The 21,679-nt window shown below is 39.3% G+C and overlaps 1 protein-coding gene across 2 annotated transcripts in view; it reads right to left on the bottom strand.

Annotated features, from left to right (window-relative positions):
• Positions 1 to 14,103: 14,103 nt before the first annotated feature.
• The window catches only part of nfybb (nuclear transcription factor Y, beta b), a 36,173-nt gene continuing 28,597 nt past the window's right edge, over positions 14,104 to 21,679 (bottom strand). The window contains 2 exon segments of one of the 2 annotated variants that reach the window (NM_001013322.2): positions 14,421 to 14,794; positions 20,776 to 20,855. In NM_001013322.2, coding sequence (NP_001013340.1) covers positions 14,762 to 14,794; positions 20,776 to 20,855 — 113 coding nt within the window. In that variant the 3' untranslated portion in view covers positions 14,421 to 14,761. 2 annotated transcript variants of the gene reach the window in all.

Raw genomic sequence — 21,679 nt, 5'->3', positions numbered from 1 at the left:
AGAAAAGGTAATAACAGGTATGCGGTCAAAGATGAAGAGCCCTGAAATATAACTTTATGTATATAAACCTAAAATTATTAATATTTATAACCAGAAAACAATGTAATATTTAGTTAAGTGATATTTTTTTTAGATTTTATTATAATTTTTATGTATTTTTTTAAAGATTCTTCAAAGTTTAATTTGTTTAACCCATTTCCCCCATTAGAATTAATAATTAAATATTATATACATTCACTATTTTTTTAAATATTGTTTTAATTGTCCCATCATCTTCTCTGTGAACTTATCAAGAATCAACTAATAATATGAGTTATGATAATATTGATTCACCATATTCTAATAAAATGTTTATTATCAAATAACAGCTAAGACCTTTTGTTTATTTAGTTGAATACATTCATATTGCTTCTAATAAGAATCTCTACAGTCATAAGAAACTATAATCATGCCATAAAGTAGGATTTATTAGATTTTTAATCGAGAGGACATGAAATTTATAATAGTATATATAAAGAAATATTCAATGATACTTACACGTCAATGATACTTACCCTCAAGCTCTTTTCAATCTTTACCAAAAAAAAGTAAAAAATTATATATATATATATATATATATATATATATATATATATATATATATATATATATATATATATATATATATATATAAAAGAAAAAAAATTATTTGCCCTTCCAGCTCCAACCCAACACTGGGAAACACACACTCACATTCACTACGGCCAATTTAGTTTATTCAATTCACCGGTAGCGCATGTTTTTTGGATTGTGGGGGAAACCAAATACAAGGAGAACATGCAAACTCAACACAGAAATGCCAACTGACTCAGCAGTATATACCCAAAGTAATATTATATATATATATATATATATATATATATATATATATATATATATATATATATATATATATATATATATATATATATATATAATGTTTTACCTTTTATGTATTAGTTGTAATTTTATTATTATTATTATTATTTTAGATTTTAAAAAAAATAAATAATTAAACATGTAAAAGTGTGAACTGTCCCATCAGACAGTTTGACTGGGAAGGGGTAAGAAGCTCTGGGAAACGGGGCCTTTGAGGTGTAATGTTACTCAGACTCAGCCGTCTGCTCTCAGCAGGATGAAAGACACCTCTCACCAGGGAGCCTGAAACTCTCACTGTTATCAATCGTAATAAATGTTCCCTGGTTCCTTTCAATGACTCGATCACAACAGCTCAGCTCAGTCCATGGTATTACCATGCCTTTTTAAGGATCCAACTACAAGTTCATTTCTGTTGACGTTGAGTGTTGGGTTAAAAAAAAAATTTTAAGCCTATTCACTGTTCTTAAAAGTGAACTTAACACACACTTTCACAATACTTTCCTTAAAAAGTAGCTAAGCAACACTTTTAGTTACTTTTGAAGTGAGTTAATATATTCCCCAACACTGCACTGTAGCAGTGTACACTGTAAAATATATGCAGAAATTAGCTTTCCATGCTGAAAAATTAGCTTTCCATGCAGCAAAATAGTTTTCCATATTTTGTAAATGTTTTAATTATTTATGCTTTTTGAATTGCATCATAGAATATTTATCTTTCTTCAAACAATGTTTACCCTTAAAAGTTTCAAAAAGTGACTTCTTAACATATGTTTAGTTTACAGTGATACAAGGTCTTCATTCATTCATTCATTTTTTGCCGGCTTAGTCTCTTTATTAATCTGGGGTCACCACAGCGGAATGAACCGCCAACTTATCCAGCAGTTTTACGCAGCGGATGCCCTTCCAGTTGCAACCCATCTCTGGGAATCATCCATACACACTCATTCACATTCATACACTACAGAGAATTTAGTCTACAAAATTCACCTGTACCGCATGTCTTTGGACTGTGTCGGAAACCAGAGCACCCGGAGGAAACCCACGCGAACAGAGGGGAGAACATGCAAACTCCACACAGAAACGCCAACTGACCCAGCTGAGGCGAACCAGCGACCTTCTTGCTGTGAGGCGACAGCACTACCTACTGCGCCACTGCATCGCCCGTTTCCTTCAGCGTAGTTACTTTATCCATCTGTGGTCACCACAGCAGAATGAACTGCCAACTTATCCACCATGTTTTACTCAGTGAATGCCCTTCCAGCTGCAACTCAGTACTGGGAAACATTCATACTGTGCTGAATTATCTTTATCTAAAACCTTAATTAAATAAAAAAACAGAATCCTCTCTTGGCTATATTTTTTTTAGCCAGAGTTTAGGACCATCTTTTGTAAAATTGTTTAAGGAATGAATCGGATTCATACTTTACCACACAAGGTAACTTGATGGGTTGTGTGTGTATGGAGTCAATTTGTCCACTCTAGTGAAGAAAATTATTAAAAAATACTTTTGTTAATAAAATAAAATTCGGTGAAAAAGTAGAATAAACAAAATACAAAATCAGAAAACAAAATCCTTAAACCTCTGTTGAGGATAAAGTAAAGTACCAACGACATACAGTATAGAGAAGTCAGAAGCGCAAATCTGTTCTGTATGCCGAGGCAGTTTTACACCCCTATTGTTTCTGATGTGTCCAGTAGAGAGAAGCAGTACAGTATTATTAAGAACTTTATCATCACACCAGATTAAACGCAACCCAATGAAGAGGTATGTTAAATACGTGTTTAAAACATTAGCGAACATGAAACTTAAACTTTTTTTAAATTAGATGAAGACTGATATGAGTGTATGTCAATACGTAAACGAATTGGTGTAATACAATTCACACAAACAAAACAACAGCAATTGAGTTAGTTTGACTCAATTTCAGCTAAATTTGTAAGCTAGCTAAATGTTTTACATCTCACTTTCTTATAGGCTAATTTGTCTGTCTTTAGTCTGCATAACGAGTTTAACAGCGGTAAACAAATGCAACGCATGCTGTTTTCTTTACCATGTTCATTCTGCACTACAAACCTTTATTAACCCTCAAAGAAAAGTAAACTGGAAACTCATGTTAAGCTTCACTCCTAATTAATTATTATATTAATAATTATTATAATAATTTAAGTAATTATTATATATTTAATAATTTATTTAAAGATATATTTTCTCATGGATTATACAATACAGCATGGTCGGGGTTATCAGCCAATTCCACACTACAACTACACTACATTATTTTGAAGTTGCACTGCATTCAATTACATTTAATATAATGCAATCCTGTTCTAGTTTAAACAATTGAAGTATCATATATCTATAAATGCATAGAGAAACCCACAATTATAAATATAGTCTACTAATTTTTTGCTATATAGTACATTTTTATATATAGCATGAAAGTTTGCATTGCTAATGCATTCATATTGTTTATTATTTATTGCTTCAGAATTTTTATTGGAACACTTTTTTACAAAGAAAGTACTTAAATATGTGGAAGTCAGGATCACAATTTGTAGCTGCAAATAACAAAAAATAAAACTTGGTCCTTTTGTTATACCCTAAACTGTCAGCATATCCTGGGGGATACAACTCATAAAATTCTTAAATCATAAATCAACCATTTAAAAATATATATTTTGATATGCTTTACATAGTTCCAGATAATATATATAAAATTGTTTGAAATGTTTTTTTTTTCTCGCCCATCATTTTCCTTTCCTAACTGTTTGTTTAAGGATTAGGAATTTTTTGATATTTGGACAAAAAACCAAGTCAGAAACTCATTAGTGAGAAAATGATTTTTGCAGAGTATTTATACATAAATTTATTTATATATTGCTCATTGACTGTGAAGAATTTGATGCAAGTATTCAGCTTCACTTAAAGAAAACCGGAAATCTGATATTGTTGCAAATAAATAAATGTAAAAAACATGTTGTCTGGGTTTTTGTTTGTAAGGTAACTCAATGGTCCTTGTAATTTTAAAAAGGAGTGAATTGTTTGTCTAAACATTCTGCAGCTGACTGGTTGTCAATACCACTGCATTCTCATCAATGCTTATCAATAATTCAGATTACACTGTATTGTTGGGTTATAATTTCGTTATTTCAGAATGCAACTTTATATATAAACAATTATTTTTGTTATTTAATTATTTTTAAAACGATTTTTTAAACCTGAAATAATTTGGTGAGTATCAATTGTGCATATTCTATAGTGAGTATATAACTCACTTTCCGATACATCAACTTAGCGTTTATATTTAGCATAAATAAAATAAAAATATATAATTATGAATAGGACATTTAATAATCTGGGAGCGTTGATTTCAAATGTACTATTTGGCCATGTATCCCCCCTACTGGACACAACAGGGGCGTAAAGTCTAGCTTATACTTCTCCGTCAAGTGATCTGCGTGACCCACGCCACATGCAATGCGCGTAGCTGTGCATTCATACTTCTGCGAGCTGTTTGTGTTGCTCTGCAATAACACTTCCGAAACACTAGCTGGCAGTAGGTCATGTTCCTTTGTGTCGAGTTTCTTCGCTGGTGTTTTGTTTTTTCTGAATGCTTCTTTAGTGTAAAAGTGGCTCAAACTCGCTCATTTTGAGGCAGGAACCTGCAGACGTGAAACAACTTTAACCATGAGGTAAACACATAGCAACAGCCTCCATCCGGAGCTACTTCATGGGACACGACACTTGTAAACCCTCTCTTTATCGGGGTCGCGCAGCTCTTGGTCCCGCCCACACTCGTCAGCGATACCAAGCCGACCAATCACAGAGCTTGCGCTATGCATGGTTGCTACATGTAGTAACATTTTTGGAGAGGTGCACGTCAGCGACGCGGACGGTAATGGCGAGGGCTATGTGTCCACGCGTAGGCAGAGCCCTAGCATACACGTGCACTTGACGCAGAAGTATAAATCAGCCTTAAAACGGTCTGGGCCGTAAAACTGCCTGGATCCAAGTCTGCAGACGCCCCATATAGCAGTCCACTCGGTCTGCGCGCCCTCTGCTGGAGACGCTTTTTTTTTCTCTGGGGCTGCATCAGTAGAGCCTCGGCGAGGGCTATGTGTACACGCGTAGGCTGCGCAGTAGCATACGTGTGCGCTTGAAGCAGAAGTATAAATCAGCCTGAAGAGTGGTGCACTTAAAGGTTCAAGAAACCCTGGCCTGGATGACTTTTTTGAGATTTTAACAAATTTGTGTGTGTTGAGCACAAGTGTGCCGCAAGCCTGCGTTTGAGTGAAGGTCTCCGCTGTTAGATCGCCCCCTGGGGGCTGGCTGCAGTACAAGTCATAAAGCCCGCCTCCTCCGTGTTGATGAAGGAGACTTGAGCCCAAATAAAAAAAAATATTACACTTGCAATAAAATGTCCCGAAAGATGGTTCTGGTCGATTTAATGCTGGGCGTGTCATCTTGATTGACAACTGTGATTGACAGTTTCTCAAAGCAGCGCGTCTGAGCTTCGGCAGGAGACTGAAGTGTTATTATTCGATTTCTGTGTTATTTTACCATGACAAAATGAGTTCAGCAGTAAACTACAGTTTCTGACATACATGATCTGGTGGAACACTGTTTATTCGCTAAGGTCAGGGCTTTTTCGGGCTTTATTAGTTTGCTGATACACGCCTAACCACCCAGATAGCAAAATACACTCTGGCCAGTTCCGGCTAGATTCTCGCCTGCCGGAGACTTACCCCTCAGAGCTCAGACTGACTACCTCTGCTGGACCTACTCCGGATGCCTGGACTCAATGCCGATTTCAGCCCGAGTCAATCGAGCCAGATGCGGCGGCCGAGCGACCCGGCGCTGCCGCATGCGAGCCGGAATCAGCCCGCGACGCCGCGAGTAGGTTATGCGCTGCGGCCCGGAGCTGGCCCGATTGAATATATAAAACCCTCATATTTGTTAACGTTATTACATCCATTTGTGTTGATATGACAGCAAACGCATGCTGAGAAGTTCGGGGGGCTTGGTTGATTTTACATAAAGCGTTTGGTTGGAAGCTCGACTCATTTTCGCGGCTCCTCCTCTGGCTCCATCAGACAATCCTTCTGCGCATGTCAAGGCTCCAATTTCAGCAGTCTTTTGCGACAGTTTGTGCCCGTCAAGCAGGCGTTTTGCCCTCAAGGCGTTCAATGGGAAAAGGGGCTGTCACATCATCCATAATTTTACAGTCATTGGTTGAGCATCAGTTTAGACAACTTTAGCAGCTGTTAACGCACATGCTTTCAGAAGGCAAAGCAGACCTACACTGAAAAAAATTGTTGCATGCAAAACTGTTGCAAGCAATTTATTTGTGTTGAATTTAAACAAACAAATTAAATTTAATAAAGTTCAACTTAATTTTTTTGTTTAAATTCAGCCCAAATAAATTGTTTACAACCACTTAACGTAAAAAAATTGAGTAAATCAAAGGAATCATCTTTAAATAATTCTTTTCAGTGTACCAAGACTGGTTGAGACACGGGTTGTATGTGTTTGTTTCCATGATCCACAGGGTTTGTTCCATGTTTTTCCTGATGCTGTCCGGGCCGATACAGCAAAGCTGTTGGTTTGCAGCAAGCATTTTTGTCGAGAGAGCTGTACGCAGGGGCGCCCCCAAGAGGCCATGCCTGTGTAAACTCTGACCACCCCAATATGATTTTGCTGTTGATATTATTAATGTAAATACATAAATTCACAACATTTTAATAAACAAATAATTAAATATAATGCAGCCACTAAAATTATTGTGGATTGATTCATTCCCCCTCCCCGATCGTCGTTGACAGCATGCACACACATTCAACTACAGGACAGTAATAACAATTTGTTTTTTAAGAAACAAAAACACATTTTAATTTGGTTTGCACATGTACTTGCTGAATTATTTCACAAAATAAATTCATTAAATTAATTAAAAACACGTTATTTCATTTAATAGAAACAAAAACTGCACACAATAACATTACACTGAATTTGTCATTTTTTTGTTATAGACCTTTTTCTTGGAATGCAAAATTACCCATTATGCTTTGCGTGTATGCGCAAGAAGAATGCGAAGAACTTCCGGTCGGCAGCTGATGCGTGTAAACAGTCACATTTGGACAGCTTTGAAACGATAGTTATAATCTATTTTACCTGCTTTTATCCTCTTTGAACTAATACTGTTGTCCATCAGCATTATCTCCTGGACTGATCATTTAAAGAAATTCCATCAAATAGGATGGAAAACAGCTGCTGTGAGGCATTTTCCCCTCGTTGTCAGACGGCATCTTCTGCAGTTTAAATGAAGCCTCGTCATCGCTAAAGTCAACATTTTCTCTTTATTTCAAACATATAACCAGCCCAAACAAATGTAATTCACCAAAATGTTTGACACACACACGTAGCCTGTACTGTGCCACTGACACACTGATTTAAATACTGTGACAAAGTGAAAATATAGGCTAGTGTCATTTCGAAATGACAGAAAAACACAAACCATGGTAAAAACAACACACAAAATAAAACACAAACCGCTCGCGATTAGAATGAACAGCAAATCAGCCAGCAGAGGATCAATAACAGACTTTTATTGGTTATTTTTTTAAATTGCATGACTTTCATACCTGTTAAGTTTCATGCTATTACTCTGGTTTGCTCTTTCTCTCTCTCTCTCTCTCTCTCTCTCTTTCTCTCTCTCTCTGTGTGTGTGTGTGCGTGTGTTAAAGAGCCGCTGAGCTAACAGCTGACAGGCCGGGTACGCACACACACACACTGTATTTCTGACGGCAGACACGTGAATTAGGAGAACGTTTTTCTCGTATTTCTGACGCGCTTGAACCACATCTGACAGATTATAACGGCTTTAACAGACACATTTCTAAGTTGTGTGTCACAAAAACACTCCATTAAAAACCATTATCCATTTAAAACATCATTGAAATCCATTTTCGGAGCGCAAATTACCAGTTGTACACGCTGTAAACGAAAGTTTTTAGCATTCTACCGGAAGACGCTGGTCGCTATGGCGCCCTCCATGCAGCAGCCATGAAAAAGGTCTATAATACCCCGATATTTTGTGTGGCCACCCTAAGAAAATGTTCTGGGGGCACCACTGGCTGTAAGGGAATTGGAGAATGGCGGACTTTTGTCTTTTTTCAGTGGAGTTCGTTACCATCAGGTTACCATTGAGAAACATCGCCTTTATCCGTGCTGCTGTGTTCGCACATATTTAAAATCTTCCAGATTACCGGCAGGGTTAATGGATGGAATAGACAGGGCAACAGACCTGCTGCATCTCTAACCACTGTGTCTGCATTCAGACCCGAGGATTAAAGAGGAGAGAGGTCCTCCTCATTTATAGTGTTTATATAAACATGGTTTTCTTCATTCTGCTATAACAAATTGTGGTTGTGTGTATATAAAATTACAAATAACAAATGTAGCAGGGCATTAAATTACTTACTGTTTATTTCTTTGCATTTTTACTTTGTAAAGTATAAAATCACAGGTCTAATGGTTTGTGTCTTATTTTGTGAGCCAACAGACAGTTGTTCGCTCCACTGATTCCACTGCACTGTCCCCCACACTCACTCCATCCTCTGCTCACAGCGATGCTCCACGCCCATCTAGAAGCATTTCTTTAAAATTTTCTGAGGTAAACTTGAACTGAAATATGGGGGTTTCATGGTCCTTTAAGACTTGGCACATCGGAATACATGAGTGGCATTTTGTGTCTCATATAATTAATGTCAATCAGACACAATACACTCTCATTTACACACATATACTACAGCCAATTTAGTTTATCAAATTCACCTATAGCGCAGATCTTTGGACTGTGGGGGAAACCGGAGGACCTGGAGGAAACCCACATGAACACAGGGAGAACATGCAAACTCAGAAATACCAACTGACCCAACTGGGACTCAAACCAGCAACCTTCTTGCTGATGCAACAATGCTAGCCGCTGAGCCACTTTGTTAAACTGGAGTTAAATTTTCAACTTCAAAAGTTGACAGAGCAAGATTAAGCCTAAGGTTAAATTAAATTAATATCTTACCAAAAGATATCTTATTAACACTTACATGTGTTAATATTCCTGATTGCTGAAACAGCTAATAGACATGAGAGGAAATGTAAGAAGCGACAAAGACATCTTTTACAGAGAGTGCAAAATGGTCAAGGACGACAGACTGAAGTGGGTCAGTGATCTGCTGGCGCTAAAGGAGGATATGGTTCAGATGACACTTCGAACTTATTATTACAACCGAAAGCATAGGAATGTTACCTTCAAAGAAAGATATTCTTTGCCAGCTAAGAGATATAGCTTTGGAGGACAACCCTGACAGACAGTCCAAATTATATATACTCAGGGTCGGGCAGTACTAATGATACAAGCATTTCAAAAACCTATTTTAGATACAAAAAGGATTTTGTCATTTGTATTTGATAGGGTTTATAAAAATGGGTTAATAATTTGTATAAAAATGCTTAAGAGTGTTGTATTTTTAAAAGACTGTAAAATACTTTGTAAGAAGTCTGCATGATGACATCTTAAAAATGTGGCCTCAGATTGATTGTTATTTGCCTAAGCTCAAGATCAGAACACAAAATTGATTACGAAAATGGTCAATGCTTGATGTATGGATGGAAGTTATGCATCTTTGCTTAAAAAATAATAAAGCAGCTACAGTACTGCACAGTTCAAAAAGATTAATTACTCTTATTAAAAACATGTATTATTGTCAGGCATTTTATAAATGTGCTTTTAAAAGTTCATTAAAAATGGCCTAAAAAGTCAAAGAAAAATGCTGTACTTGTAAAGTATTAATGTTTAGTAGAATATTCATCAAACTCTAGAAATGTTGCTTGGACCTGATAAATATAGGCTATATGTTGTAAACATTTTCTCATCTCATGTCATTTTTGTCTTCTTTTCCGGGGCCAAGTCGCAGAAGCAGCAGTCTTAAGGCTGATTTATACTACTGCGTCAAACGCCGGTGTATGCTACGGCGCTGACGCATAGCCCTTCGCCGTGGCCATCGGCATCACTGACGTGCACCTCTCAAAAAATTTAACAACACGTCGCAACAACGCGTAGCGCAAGCTCTGTGATTGGTCGCACGAATGGCGCGAGCGATTGTTTACAAGTGTGGAGTCCCGTGAAGGAGCTCCGGATGGATAGTTTTGTTTTGTGTTTACCTCATAGTTAAAGTTGTTGCACGTCCGCCGGTTCCTGCCTCAAAATGAACTGCCGCTCTGGGCAGAGAACGATCATGCCGCCCTCAACCCCAATGTGAAAACGAAAGTGACCGGTTATGAAAATGAAGTGAGGTGTCGCGGACCTCTTTTTCAGCGCACTATGCGCGGATATAACTGAGGACGCGCGGGTGCTGAGGGAGGGAGGGAGGGAGGTGTCGCGGACACTGCGCTCTCAATTCTGCCGCCCTATGCGCGGATATAACTGAGGACGCGCGGTTGTCGCGGACCTCAATTCTGTAGCCCTATGCGCGGATTTAACTGAGGACACGCGGGTGCTGATAGAGGTGTCGCTGATGCCGCCCTCTCTATTCTGTCGTCTATGCGCGAATATATCTGAGGACGCGGGTGGTGAGGGAGGTGTCGCGGACATAACTGAGGACGCGAGTGATAAGGGAGGTGTCGCCGATGCCGCCCTCTCTATACTGCCGCCCTAGGCGGCCGCCTAGGTCGCCTCTATGGACGCGCCGGTCCTGCTTGCACATCCCGGAAGAGTTCAGGAAAAGCAAAAAAGCAGCGAAGAAACTTGATACAGAGGAACATTTACTCCTCACTGCCAACTAGCGTTTCGGAAGTGTTAATGCAGACCAACAGAGACAGCGCGCAGAAGTATAAATGCACAGCCACGCGCGTTACATGCGCCGTGGGTTACGCCGGTCACCTGACGCAGAAGTATAAATCAGGCTTTAGAAGAAAACCCCAGATATCCCTCTCCCCCCAGACACTTCCTCCAGCTCCTCCAAGGGTGATCCCGAGGTATTCCCAGGCCAACCGAGAGATATAAGCAGGTAGCACACCAGAAGCGCCACTCGGCGCCGCGACACGGCGCGTACATGACAGTTTGAAGTATCGCACACCAGACGCGCACATTCGAATGATATTTAACATGAAACTAATCAGATGGCGCTCTGTGGCGCGGCTGAAAAATGAACTGCGTCCTGAGCCGTCGCCGGGCGCCGCCGACAGCCGCCGACTTGCGGCGCCGGTGTGTGTATCCTGATAGAAACCTATGTTTAGAATTCTAAAATGCATGGCGCGGCGTGGCGCTGCGCGCCGCCGAGCGGCGCTTCTGATGTGCGACCTGCTATAGTCTCTCCAGCATGTCCTGGGTCTTTCCCGAGGCCTCTTCCTGATGGGACATGCCTGGAACACCTCCCTAGGTAGGTGTCCAAGAGGCATCCCAAACAGATGCCCGAGCCACCTCAGCTGACTTCTCTCAATGACAGAGACAGCCCTTAACAGAGCACCTCTGACCCCATATTCCCAGAGCACCCTCCACAGAATGCCATGAGGAACACGGTCAAATGCCTTCACCAAGTCCACAAAACACATGTGGTTGGGCATAGTCCTATGAACCCTCAAGTACCCTGGTAAGGGTATAGAACTGGTCAAGTGTATCACGGCCTTGAGGAAAACCGCATTGTTTCTTCTGGATTCTAGGTTCAACCATCAGCCGGATCCTCCTCTCCAGTACGCGGGCATGCTGACTTCCCCAGGGTAGGCTGAGGAGTGTGATCACCCAATAGTTGGAGCACACCCTCTGGTACCCGTTCTTAAAAATGGGAACCACCAACCTAGTCCAGAGGTACTGTCCCCGAGCTCCATGCAATATTGTAGAAACGTGTCAGTCAAGACAGCCTTACAATATCCAGAGACCTTAGATCCACAGGGTGAATCTCATTCACCCCTGCTGCTTTGCCATTGCAAACCTTTCAAACTACCTCAGTGACCTAAGCTTGGGTGATGGGTCAGTCCACTCCTGCATCCCCAGTCTCTGCTTCCTCAATGAAAGGCATGTCAGTGGGGTTGAGGAGATCCTCAAAGTATACCTTCCACCGTCCTACAACATCCCTAGTCGAGGTCAACAGCTGCCCACTTCCGCTGTAAACAGTGTCAGTGTGGAACTGCTTTCCACTACTGAGCCACCTAACGGTTTGCCAGAATCTATTTGGGGCCAACCGGTAGTCTTCCTCTATGGTCTCCTCGAACTTTTCCCAAGCTCAAGTTTTTGCTTCCGCAACCACCCGGGCTGCAGCACGCTTGGCCTGTCGGTACCCATCAGCTGCCTCAGGAGTCCTACAAGCCAACCAAGCCCTATTTGATTCCTTCTTCAGCTTGATGGCATCCCTTACTTTCGGTGTCCACCACCGGGTTCCTGAATTGCCACCTTTACATGCACCACAGACCTTACTGCCACAGCTCCTCACAGCTGCGTTGGCAATGGAGTCAGAAAACATGAACCACTTGGTCTCAATGTCTCCAGCCTCCCTCAGGATCTGGTCAAAGCTCTTCCGAAGGTGAGAGTTGACAATCCCTCTGACTTGAGGTTCAGCCAAATGTTCCCAGATTACCCTCACAATACATTTGGGCCTGCCAGGTTTGTCCACTTTTTCTGCCTGCCAGCAGATCCAACTCACAAGAGGGTGGTCAGTTGACAGCTTTGCCCCTGTCTTTACCCAAGTGTACAAGACATACGGTCAGAGGTCACATGATACAACCACAAAGTCGATCATCAACCTCTGCCCTAGGGTGTCCTGGTGTCATGTGCACTGATGGACACCCTTGTGCTCAAACATGATTTGCCAAATAATTTGATTACTGATTTCTATGTAAACATAGGCACTGTATTTCCCCCCCTGGGTCTTTGTGTGGTTTTGCTTTTGTGAAAATCAACGCATGCTTGAACAGAAAACTCTACTTTTTATGCAAATTCTTCCCTCTTTTGTCAGTCAACACTCCCACCTAAACAGAGCTGGGCTCACCCACTTGCCTGACTTTTTTCAAACTAGAGGTGTGAAAACATCCTCCATAAAATGATGGGGGGTGGGGTCATGGCCCTTTAAACATCCACTAAAATGAGCTACGGTTTTGTCTCTGTCGCACGTTTCATTCACAAGCGAAAGAGGGTTTAGCTTGTGGTTTAGTTGATTGGTTTCTCCCACATGTGAACTGTCCAATGGCATCTGTCCAAATGGATTTATTTCTAACTTAAAAAAGCATGTAGCAAAAAGAAAAGAAAATGGCTAATAGAGAGAGTTAAAATAAGCATCTTTAAATGTCTATTTATTTGTCCATTAATTGACCATTGAAACTGTTATTCAAGGCCGTATTCACACTAGGTACAGTTGCCTCGAACCGGGCCAAAGCATGCTTGTACCCCCTCCCGTCTCCCCCGACGGCCTGCGCTCACACCACAAACGGGCTTCGGCACGTTTACATCATCGCTGATGGGCTGTTCAGTGAGAAGATCTCTCTCTCTCAGCAGCACGGTGGAGATTTCTCTAGTTATATCATTTCAGTCGTTTGATATGCAGTCAAATATTTCGCCAAACAGTCCTTAGGGATGCGGGGACACGCAGTCAGATATTTCGCCGAACAGATTCGCCACTTTTGGCGCTCATAAACAATCATAAAGCCCTCGTGCTGCAGGAATGAGGAGGTTTGCTGAAGGCGCGCAGCTGTCGTGAAGTGAGGGGTTTGCGTCTTTAATAAACGACGGCAGTTTGCTTTCACTGAACAGTAAGAATGATTAATAAATCCATATGAAACAGTCCCTTAAAAGTCACGTCTCGCTTTCAGTTTCGGGCTTTGGTGCGTTTTGCACTCACACACAAGCGTACCGCGCCAAAGCCCAAGTGATCCGTGCTCAGGCACACCTCTTCCAACCGGGCCAGGGCCGGCCAAGTGAACCGTGCTTGAGCCCGATTCAGCGCACTCACACTTCTCAAACAATCCGGGAAACGGGCCTGGGCACGGTACGGATGGCATAGTATGAGTAGGCACTAATTATATAAATTTTTTATCCTTCAATTATTAAATTGATAATTTGAATCTTCATTTTATTTCCAACCGGCCCTCCTGGTCCTCCATACTTATGAAACAGGCTGTCTAATTTGAACAGTAAATAAATACAAAATGAAAAAGAACAGTTATGAACAAGAATTTAATGTGAGATCATAATCATAACCAAGGTCATTGTCTTACAATGGGCAACATTGAAAAACTCTATTTTTTGATTTAAATAAATGTAAACCTCTTTGAAATCAATTCTCCATGTTGAGTAGTTTGCATTAATACAAATTCATAAAACAAGGAAAAAACATAAACAAAAATATTTCTTTTTTACAAAAAGAAAACTAAAATAGAATTATAGAAGTGTTATCGTCTCATCAAACAGACATCGCACATGCAACATGATTTTTAATCAATATAAAAAAAGGAAGAAACCATTCCTTAAACTCGCAGGAAGATTCACATTTGATCTGTTTTATTGCTTTAACGAGGGCTTAAATTCCCTCAGGACCCTTCTACCGTAATCTGTTAAATGGATAAAATGAGTGATGAAAACACAAATAAAAGTAACACCCAACAGACAAGTCACCTTAAAATCATAAAGTGTGTGCACAGACACACAGAGCACACACACAAAACAAGCTAAATAAACAAAGATGTCCGGCTCTGTGACTTGTGAGCACGAGAAGACCACAGATGACCTTCAACAGGCTCACCGTTCATCATCATCATCACTTGTGTGTGAAAGTGTGAAAGTTTGATTTGTCAACATTAGGTGTTGATTTCTGCATATCTTCAAGAAAACTGGAGCTGTTGCACGCCTGGGATCTGCAACAGATGAAATGCAAAAAAACAAATCATTGTCTGTTTAATGATGTTAAATTGCAGATGATAATACATGAACTGTTAAACTGCCCAGTGCAAAATAAACCACATTCTCTGTGTGCATATCTGTACTTGTAATACACTATCAGGTTGTGGAGAATCATGTGCTTTTAAACTCAGTCAACCAGGGCCGGATTAACCAATGGGCCTTATGGGCACAGGCCCAGGGGCCCGTGCGCACTAGGGGCCCCTGCGAGGGGGGAGAAAAAAAGACAATTTCGGAGTGTCTTTTTAGGCTAATTGCAAATAGCGCATCTAGTTGGAATAAGCTATTCAGGGTTTACGCCCATCGATGCATGATTGATAGAGACAAGATAAGTAAAGAGCTATTATTCATTACAGCCACAGTGGCGCACCTTGTAAGGCGCACAGCAACATCTTTTGACGAGATTAATCATAAAATCGGTTCGAATCCACCATCAGCTGAGCTACTTTTTTTTCTCCCCGTTACATATCAGATTGGAAATATATTTATTTTTAACAGGAAGGAAGCATTTTTTTAAAATAATGCAAATGTGATATAAAGTCACAAGTGTCTGCTGGGTATTTAATAATGTTTAGCCTTATTATAGGTGCCTCCCTCTCTGCAAAAACTATATTGCTCAGACGACTGTATTTCCTCTGAGCAAAAAAATCGCGATCACATATTAATATTATTATTATATTTAAACTGCCTTTTTTCGTTAATTAAACAGAATGCTGTAATTGGTCAAGCGCGGAAACGTCAGTTTTGTAATAACCTGCACTAAACTGAGCGGACTTTGGTGTAACGTTATATCTGTCATAGATCAAAAATGAGTGGACAAGTGTATTTAGCAAACGCGAGAGAAAGAGGAGGCATCTTTATTGAGGCATTTTCCATACACACCATCTTTAAACAGACCCTTGATCAGGAGAATGAGGGTACAGAAGAAGACGTTATGGTAACTTTAAATGATGAGATAGCATTAAACAGGCGGAGGAGGCTAACGGCAGCGCAGCGCGGACTGGATTCATCGTGTGAGAGACAGACAGAAAAGGAGAGAGAGAGGGAGAGAGAGAGGGAAAGGCCCAGAAGAGGAGAGAGACGGGAGAGAAGAGGTATAGTGTGTGTGATTTCGGATACATTTAGGTTTATAATCTAGTCTTCATCACGAGAAGAGTAGAGAAAATACAGGGAGAGGAGGAGAGAGACAGTAAATCAGTGTTTGTATTATGAAAGACTCAGATTCATAGAACTCAGATTCATAGAACTGGATTGGATAAGCATTGTACGTTATATGCCATGGCAATAAAATGCTTTATAAGTTTGTAAAAGCAATACATTAAAATACCCTTAAAAAAAAAAAAAAATATATATATATATATATATATATATATATATATATATATATATATATATATATATATATATATATATATATATATTTATAGTTTTATTAGTATTTTTATTCAATGCTTTGAAAAATAAGTTAAATCTTTGTAGACTATAAATACATATGTACTATATATCATTTATTTAAATATGTGGGCAACATATTATAGATTCATTTTATTTAAAAATTATTATATTATTCTTATTTTTTAAATTCAACTATAGGGGTGCGGCCAGGTAGGGGGCCTTACAAGACAATGTGCCCAGGGGCCCCTGAGTTCTTAATCCGGGCCTGCAGTCAACACATCAGCATGAGTTTCTGCTCATGAAGTACTTTAAAGGGTCACGAAACACCAAAACACATTTTTTGAGATGTTGACAGTCACATACAGTTAGGTCCATAAATATTTGGACATCATCGACACAATTCTAACATTTCTGGCTCTATACATCAACACAATAGATTTGTTTTTTTTATTTTAAATAAAACGAACATGATGTGCTTTAACTGCAGACTGTCAGCTTTAATTTGAGGGTATTTACATCCAAATCAAGTGAACGATGTAGACCAGGGTTTTTTAAACTGTGGGTCGCACAGTGAACAAAGGTGGGTCGCGCAACGTCACATAGCTGCAGGTATATTTACATTGCGGTGAATCAAAACCAGTACGATTGATGGCAATAACTCAAAAACCTCTTACCCTAAAAAGATCTAAAGTGTTTCACAGCAGTCTTTTTCTGTTTTTTCGCTCAACATTACGAGCACTGCTCCGTTTGAGCCCTCGCAATCTGCGTTTAGCCGGTAGAGCTCGCGCTGAGCGGAGCTTTCAGTAAGGGGCCATCGGAAAAGTGCTATTTTTTTTGTTTTTCGTTTTTTTGCTCCGTCCTGCATGTTTTATTTTAAACACTACTAATTTTCTCTTAAATGAGCACAAACAGTTACACAAGTAGTCGAATGCTTCATTATAGATCTGTGCATTCTTACATTAACACCTCTGTTGTCAACCAAAACACAATGAGAGATTCATTTGCTGCTCTTCACTAAATAACTACAGTATAGTAACTTTAATCAATATGAAAATACAATTAAAAGTGAAATAGATTTTATAGCTTTATTTAATTTATTTAATTATATTTAATTTCTGGATAGGCCATTGATTTTGATAGGCTGAACCTTTTATTTTATTTTCAATATTTTCTAATGCTTGCTATGTATTTTATCAATTGAAGCTATTTGTTGTCCCATATTTTTTACATCCCAACGTTGACAGATTGCTAATCAATAAATAGCTATAGTGCTATCTGTTAGTTTTAACGTCAGCTAATGTTATGGAAGGGCATAGATGTTATGGAAAATAGTAATAGTAATGTAACTACCCCATCATATCTTTCCTTAAGCAAATGTGTAAATATTAGATCTATTCAGCAACAACGTTAACTGCATTGGCATATTTATCTGACGCTTTCCCAGCTTGTAGTAGTCGATCAAAAAGCTATTTAGTTTCTTATGACTATCCACTAGCAGTGGAATTTACTGCTATGTGACGGGGCTTGATCATAATCAAGGGGCTTGATCAAAGGTTGATCATATTCTCTTCTGAAAAAAAAAAGAGTATCTTTTTCAACAAAAAAATGATCACATTTACAGCCAGCATCCCACAAAAAGCACTTCGAGCCTCATTTTGTGCATATCAAATCGCAAAATCCAAAAAGTCACTCACCATATATTTTTTTACTGCTTTGAATGGATACATTTTTTACCCATTTTTCCATATTAAAATATTATGGTGGGTCTTGAGATTGAATTACTTGCCTAGGTGGGTCCTGGAATAAAAAAAGTTTGGGAATCCCTGATGTAGACTACAGTTTGCATATGTATCAGAAGTCAAATCAGCACGCTCTGTTATGAATGAGGTGCAACTTTATTAACATGGCTTCGAAGACTGTTTTTACCTGTTACAGTGTTCAGATGGCAGAGAGATGCCACAATGTGATGCCAACCGTAATTAAAACAAGTAAAAGAAGAAGAATTGTTCAAAGACGTGTTGTCAGTGTCGCGGTCATTAATGTGCCACAATGAAGATTTTGTTTCCATTTCCCCACGATGAGAGAGAACACACATTTGTGGATAACAGTGGTCTGCTTACACGCGACAAAAATACGTTTGCAAGGAAAAATCTTTACCTGAGTGCTCTTCGCATCTGGAAAAGGTGAAATCCGGATTTGCCACTTGTCTCCTTTTAAATAAAGACACGGGTCTAGTTCGTGTTGATTATCCTTTCTACAGATTTGGTAAGTGTGCAAACAATGTTCATTGTTTATGTTCATTTAGATGGCAAAGTTATAGTTAGTATCGTCAGCAGTACTCTTTCAGTTTTTAAAGACACCCCTTAGTCTAAATGATTTAGTTACTAAGTTACAGAACGTTCACCTCACTACAATATTACTGACTGCAAGATCCGTTTTAAATGCTGCTCTCCGAATGTAAACATGTAAACACATTAATCAAACAATAACTGACATGTAGAATTGTTGTTAGATTTCATTGTGAATGCAAGCGCAGGTGTGAAGATTGTGTTGGTTATAGGTGCTAAAATGTTCAGCAGGACCCCCTTAAAATAGATCTGTGTAAAACATATAATTAAAAAGGCAAATACATTGGTATTTATCTAATTTGGGAAGTGGTAAGTGATGAATACCTGAACTCAGGTGTCTAATTCTGTTTGGTAGAAGCATCTTGTCCGGTTGATCGTAGTGTGTGCGTTGTGTTTTCAGTCAACAAGGTCATATATATATATATATACAGGGCTCGAAATTAACTTTTTTACTTGGTAGCACCGGTGCTTCCAACTGCAAATATTTAGGAGCACCAAAAGAATTTTAGGAGCACCAGAGAAAATTTAGGAGCATCCACCAAAAATAAATGAGCACCGCTGCAAATTGTTTTTTAAGGGATTTATTGTATTTTAAAACAACATTTAATAGGACTAACAAAAACCAGAAACAACTATCTAACTAATGCTGCAAAGACATTGATATTTGTGTGCAATAATTCCAAAATGAATGTCTAATAATTAGGCCATAGAATATTAATAATGATAAAAAATGACAATAATAGTAACAATGAATTCCATTTCTCATTATGATACTGCCTTGAATGTGCATGAATGTTATCTGCTATAAAAAGTCTGTTAATTTATGAAAAATAATTGTATAGTTTGCATCAAACAAAAATTAAGCATTGCAGTAAGAAATATTTATTTTATACTGCTGTTTTTATATGCATGTCAATTTAATAAATAATATTTCTGCTACAAAACAAACAAAAGATTATAATAAATCATTCAATTCAATGATGAAAGCTGCAAAGCAGTCATCAGTAAATAAATATAAAAATAATATACACCTCAAAAAGAATAGACAAAAGAAAGTAAGTCTCACTATTACTCTTTAAAAGTTTTGGTTTCAGTTTGTGTCAATTTAGAGGTTCAGTCTGAGATGATCTTCATTTTTCTGTGTTAGTGGAAAGCAGGCGAGTCAGCCGACCCAATTTATGCGCAGGCAGAGCAGGACTCTTGCGCTAACCATCAGCACAATACCGGTCTTTGTTATGAGCCGCAGTTTCAGTGTAAACTTAGTAAAGGCGAGCTCCTTTGGCGATGATATGTACAGTATTAGATTTGACTTTTAGCGGACATTTGCGCTAAACACGCAGTGAATGCAACGCATCGAGATTCGGGCACCTTCTCCAAGAAGCGCGTACTCGATTGATCTCAGCTGGCGGATCATTATTCACCACGTGACGTGTCATGACCGCTTTCATCTGCGCCTCAAATTAGGTGGGGTTTGCAAACCTGTGCGCTTTAAGTTTTTACTCTTCAGCCGTTTGCATTTCCCGTGGTCATAAAAGCTCCTTCCCTGTCATCTGACAGCGGAATACCTTGAGTGAATGACAGCTAATATGAACCAATATAGCGGCAGGGAAGAGCGATTCAGCACGTTTTTACAAAAAAATCAAAACAGGTCGCACTACAACCATTATCTGCAGTCGCACTAATGCTCCCATATATATTATGAGGTCGCATAGATTAATTTTCGGGCGCATATGCGACCAAAATGGTCGCAATTTCGAGCCCTGATATATGTTCAAATCTAACACAAATGTAGTGCGGGAGTAAGAAACAAACCTTGGAGTAATACATAAAAATCTGTCCTGCAGGTCTAGCTTTGCTGACAGTCTACCCACTTATGACATCTGCCTGGATTTTGGTTTTTGCTTTTCCTTGTAAGGTTCCAGCATAGGTCTACTTGGGTTAGGTGACCAAATAATTAGCATTTTATTGAATAAAGGCAACTAACAGTTCACAAATAGCAGGTTAATTTCTAAAAATTGCAGTGGGGCACAAGAAAAGGTGTTTGGTTTTGAGGGCTGTGAGTAAAAAAAAAAATTCAGGACCACTGGCCTAATAGGCAGTATGTTGACATGAGCTCCACTGGACATCGCATATCCAAACTGTGTTTGTTATTTTTGGCTGGAAAAAAAAAAAAAAAACATAGCATCCATCCTCACCTGCTGATAGGCAGTGGTGTACACCATCACGTTTTGTTGCTGTCCGTCAGCTGTTATGATCCCTGCAGGTAAGGGATTTGCTGAGAAAGAAAACATATAGTGTTTGATTGGTCGATTTAGGTTGAATTTATCATGATATAAATCCGTTTGCCAAGATAAAGCAATAAAGAGTAAACTTCTCCACTGACCCCTTTAATGCCCAACAACAGTTTATATATTATACACTACGCACAATAGGTTAGAGAAACTGTGATAGACTCAGTGAATGTGAAACATAAGGTGTTTGTTTCACTTCACACATTTTGGGAAATGGAGGCAACTGTATTGGGGTCATAGACACACCTCATTTCGTGTTTTCCATGTAATAGTCTCATTGTTTACAGGTGTGCCTTATAATGGGGTCAATACCAAAAGACAATCTTTTTCAATGTGGCATCAATTTCAACATCCTGTGGGTACAAAAATCTGGTATTGTCAGTTAGTCATTCTAAGATCATCATGGGTTAGGTTTTGAAAGAATTACAACAACTCCCCCCATCCTAGCGCTAGTCTAGGTAGGTTAGAAGTAGGGAGATTGAGGAGGCGTGCACTGGCCCACGCTTGTCTGACTATATACCATAAGAGCACTGATCTTACCCCTCCTGTGTGGGAGGTTTAGCCTTGTTTGTGGGATTTGGGCTTAAGATTTGATGAGAGGAGGAAGTGTTTTTTGTGTGTTCCAATTGTTGGCTGTTGCACAATGTGCCAACGTCTTTGGGATGGTTTTGATGGGTTTGGATGCTGTAGGGATCAATGGTTGAGGTTTGGGATTCATTTCTCCTTTTGTTACTCCCTCAAGACCAGTTGTGAGAGGGAAATGTTTAAGACACTTCACCAGTAGTGTACCTCAGTTTCATCGGGTGTT

Source organism: Danio rerio, chromosome 25, assembly GCF_052040795.2.
Source record: "Danio rerio strain M-AB ecotype USA chromosome 25, GRCz13ab, whole genome shotgun sequence".
Lineage (NCBI taxonomy): Eukaryota > Metazoa > Chordata > Actinopteri > Cypriniformes > Danionidae > Danio > Danio rerio.
The sequence above is the reverse complement of the archived record's forward strand: the minus strand, read 5'-3'. Positions and strand labels throughout refer to the sequence as shown.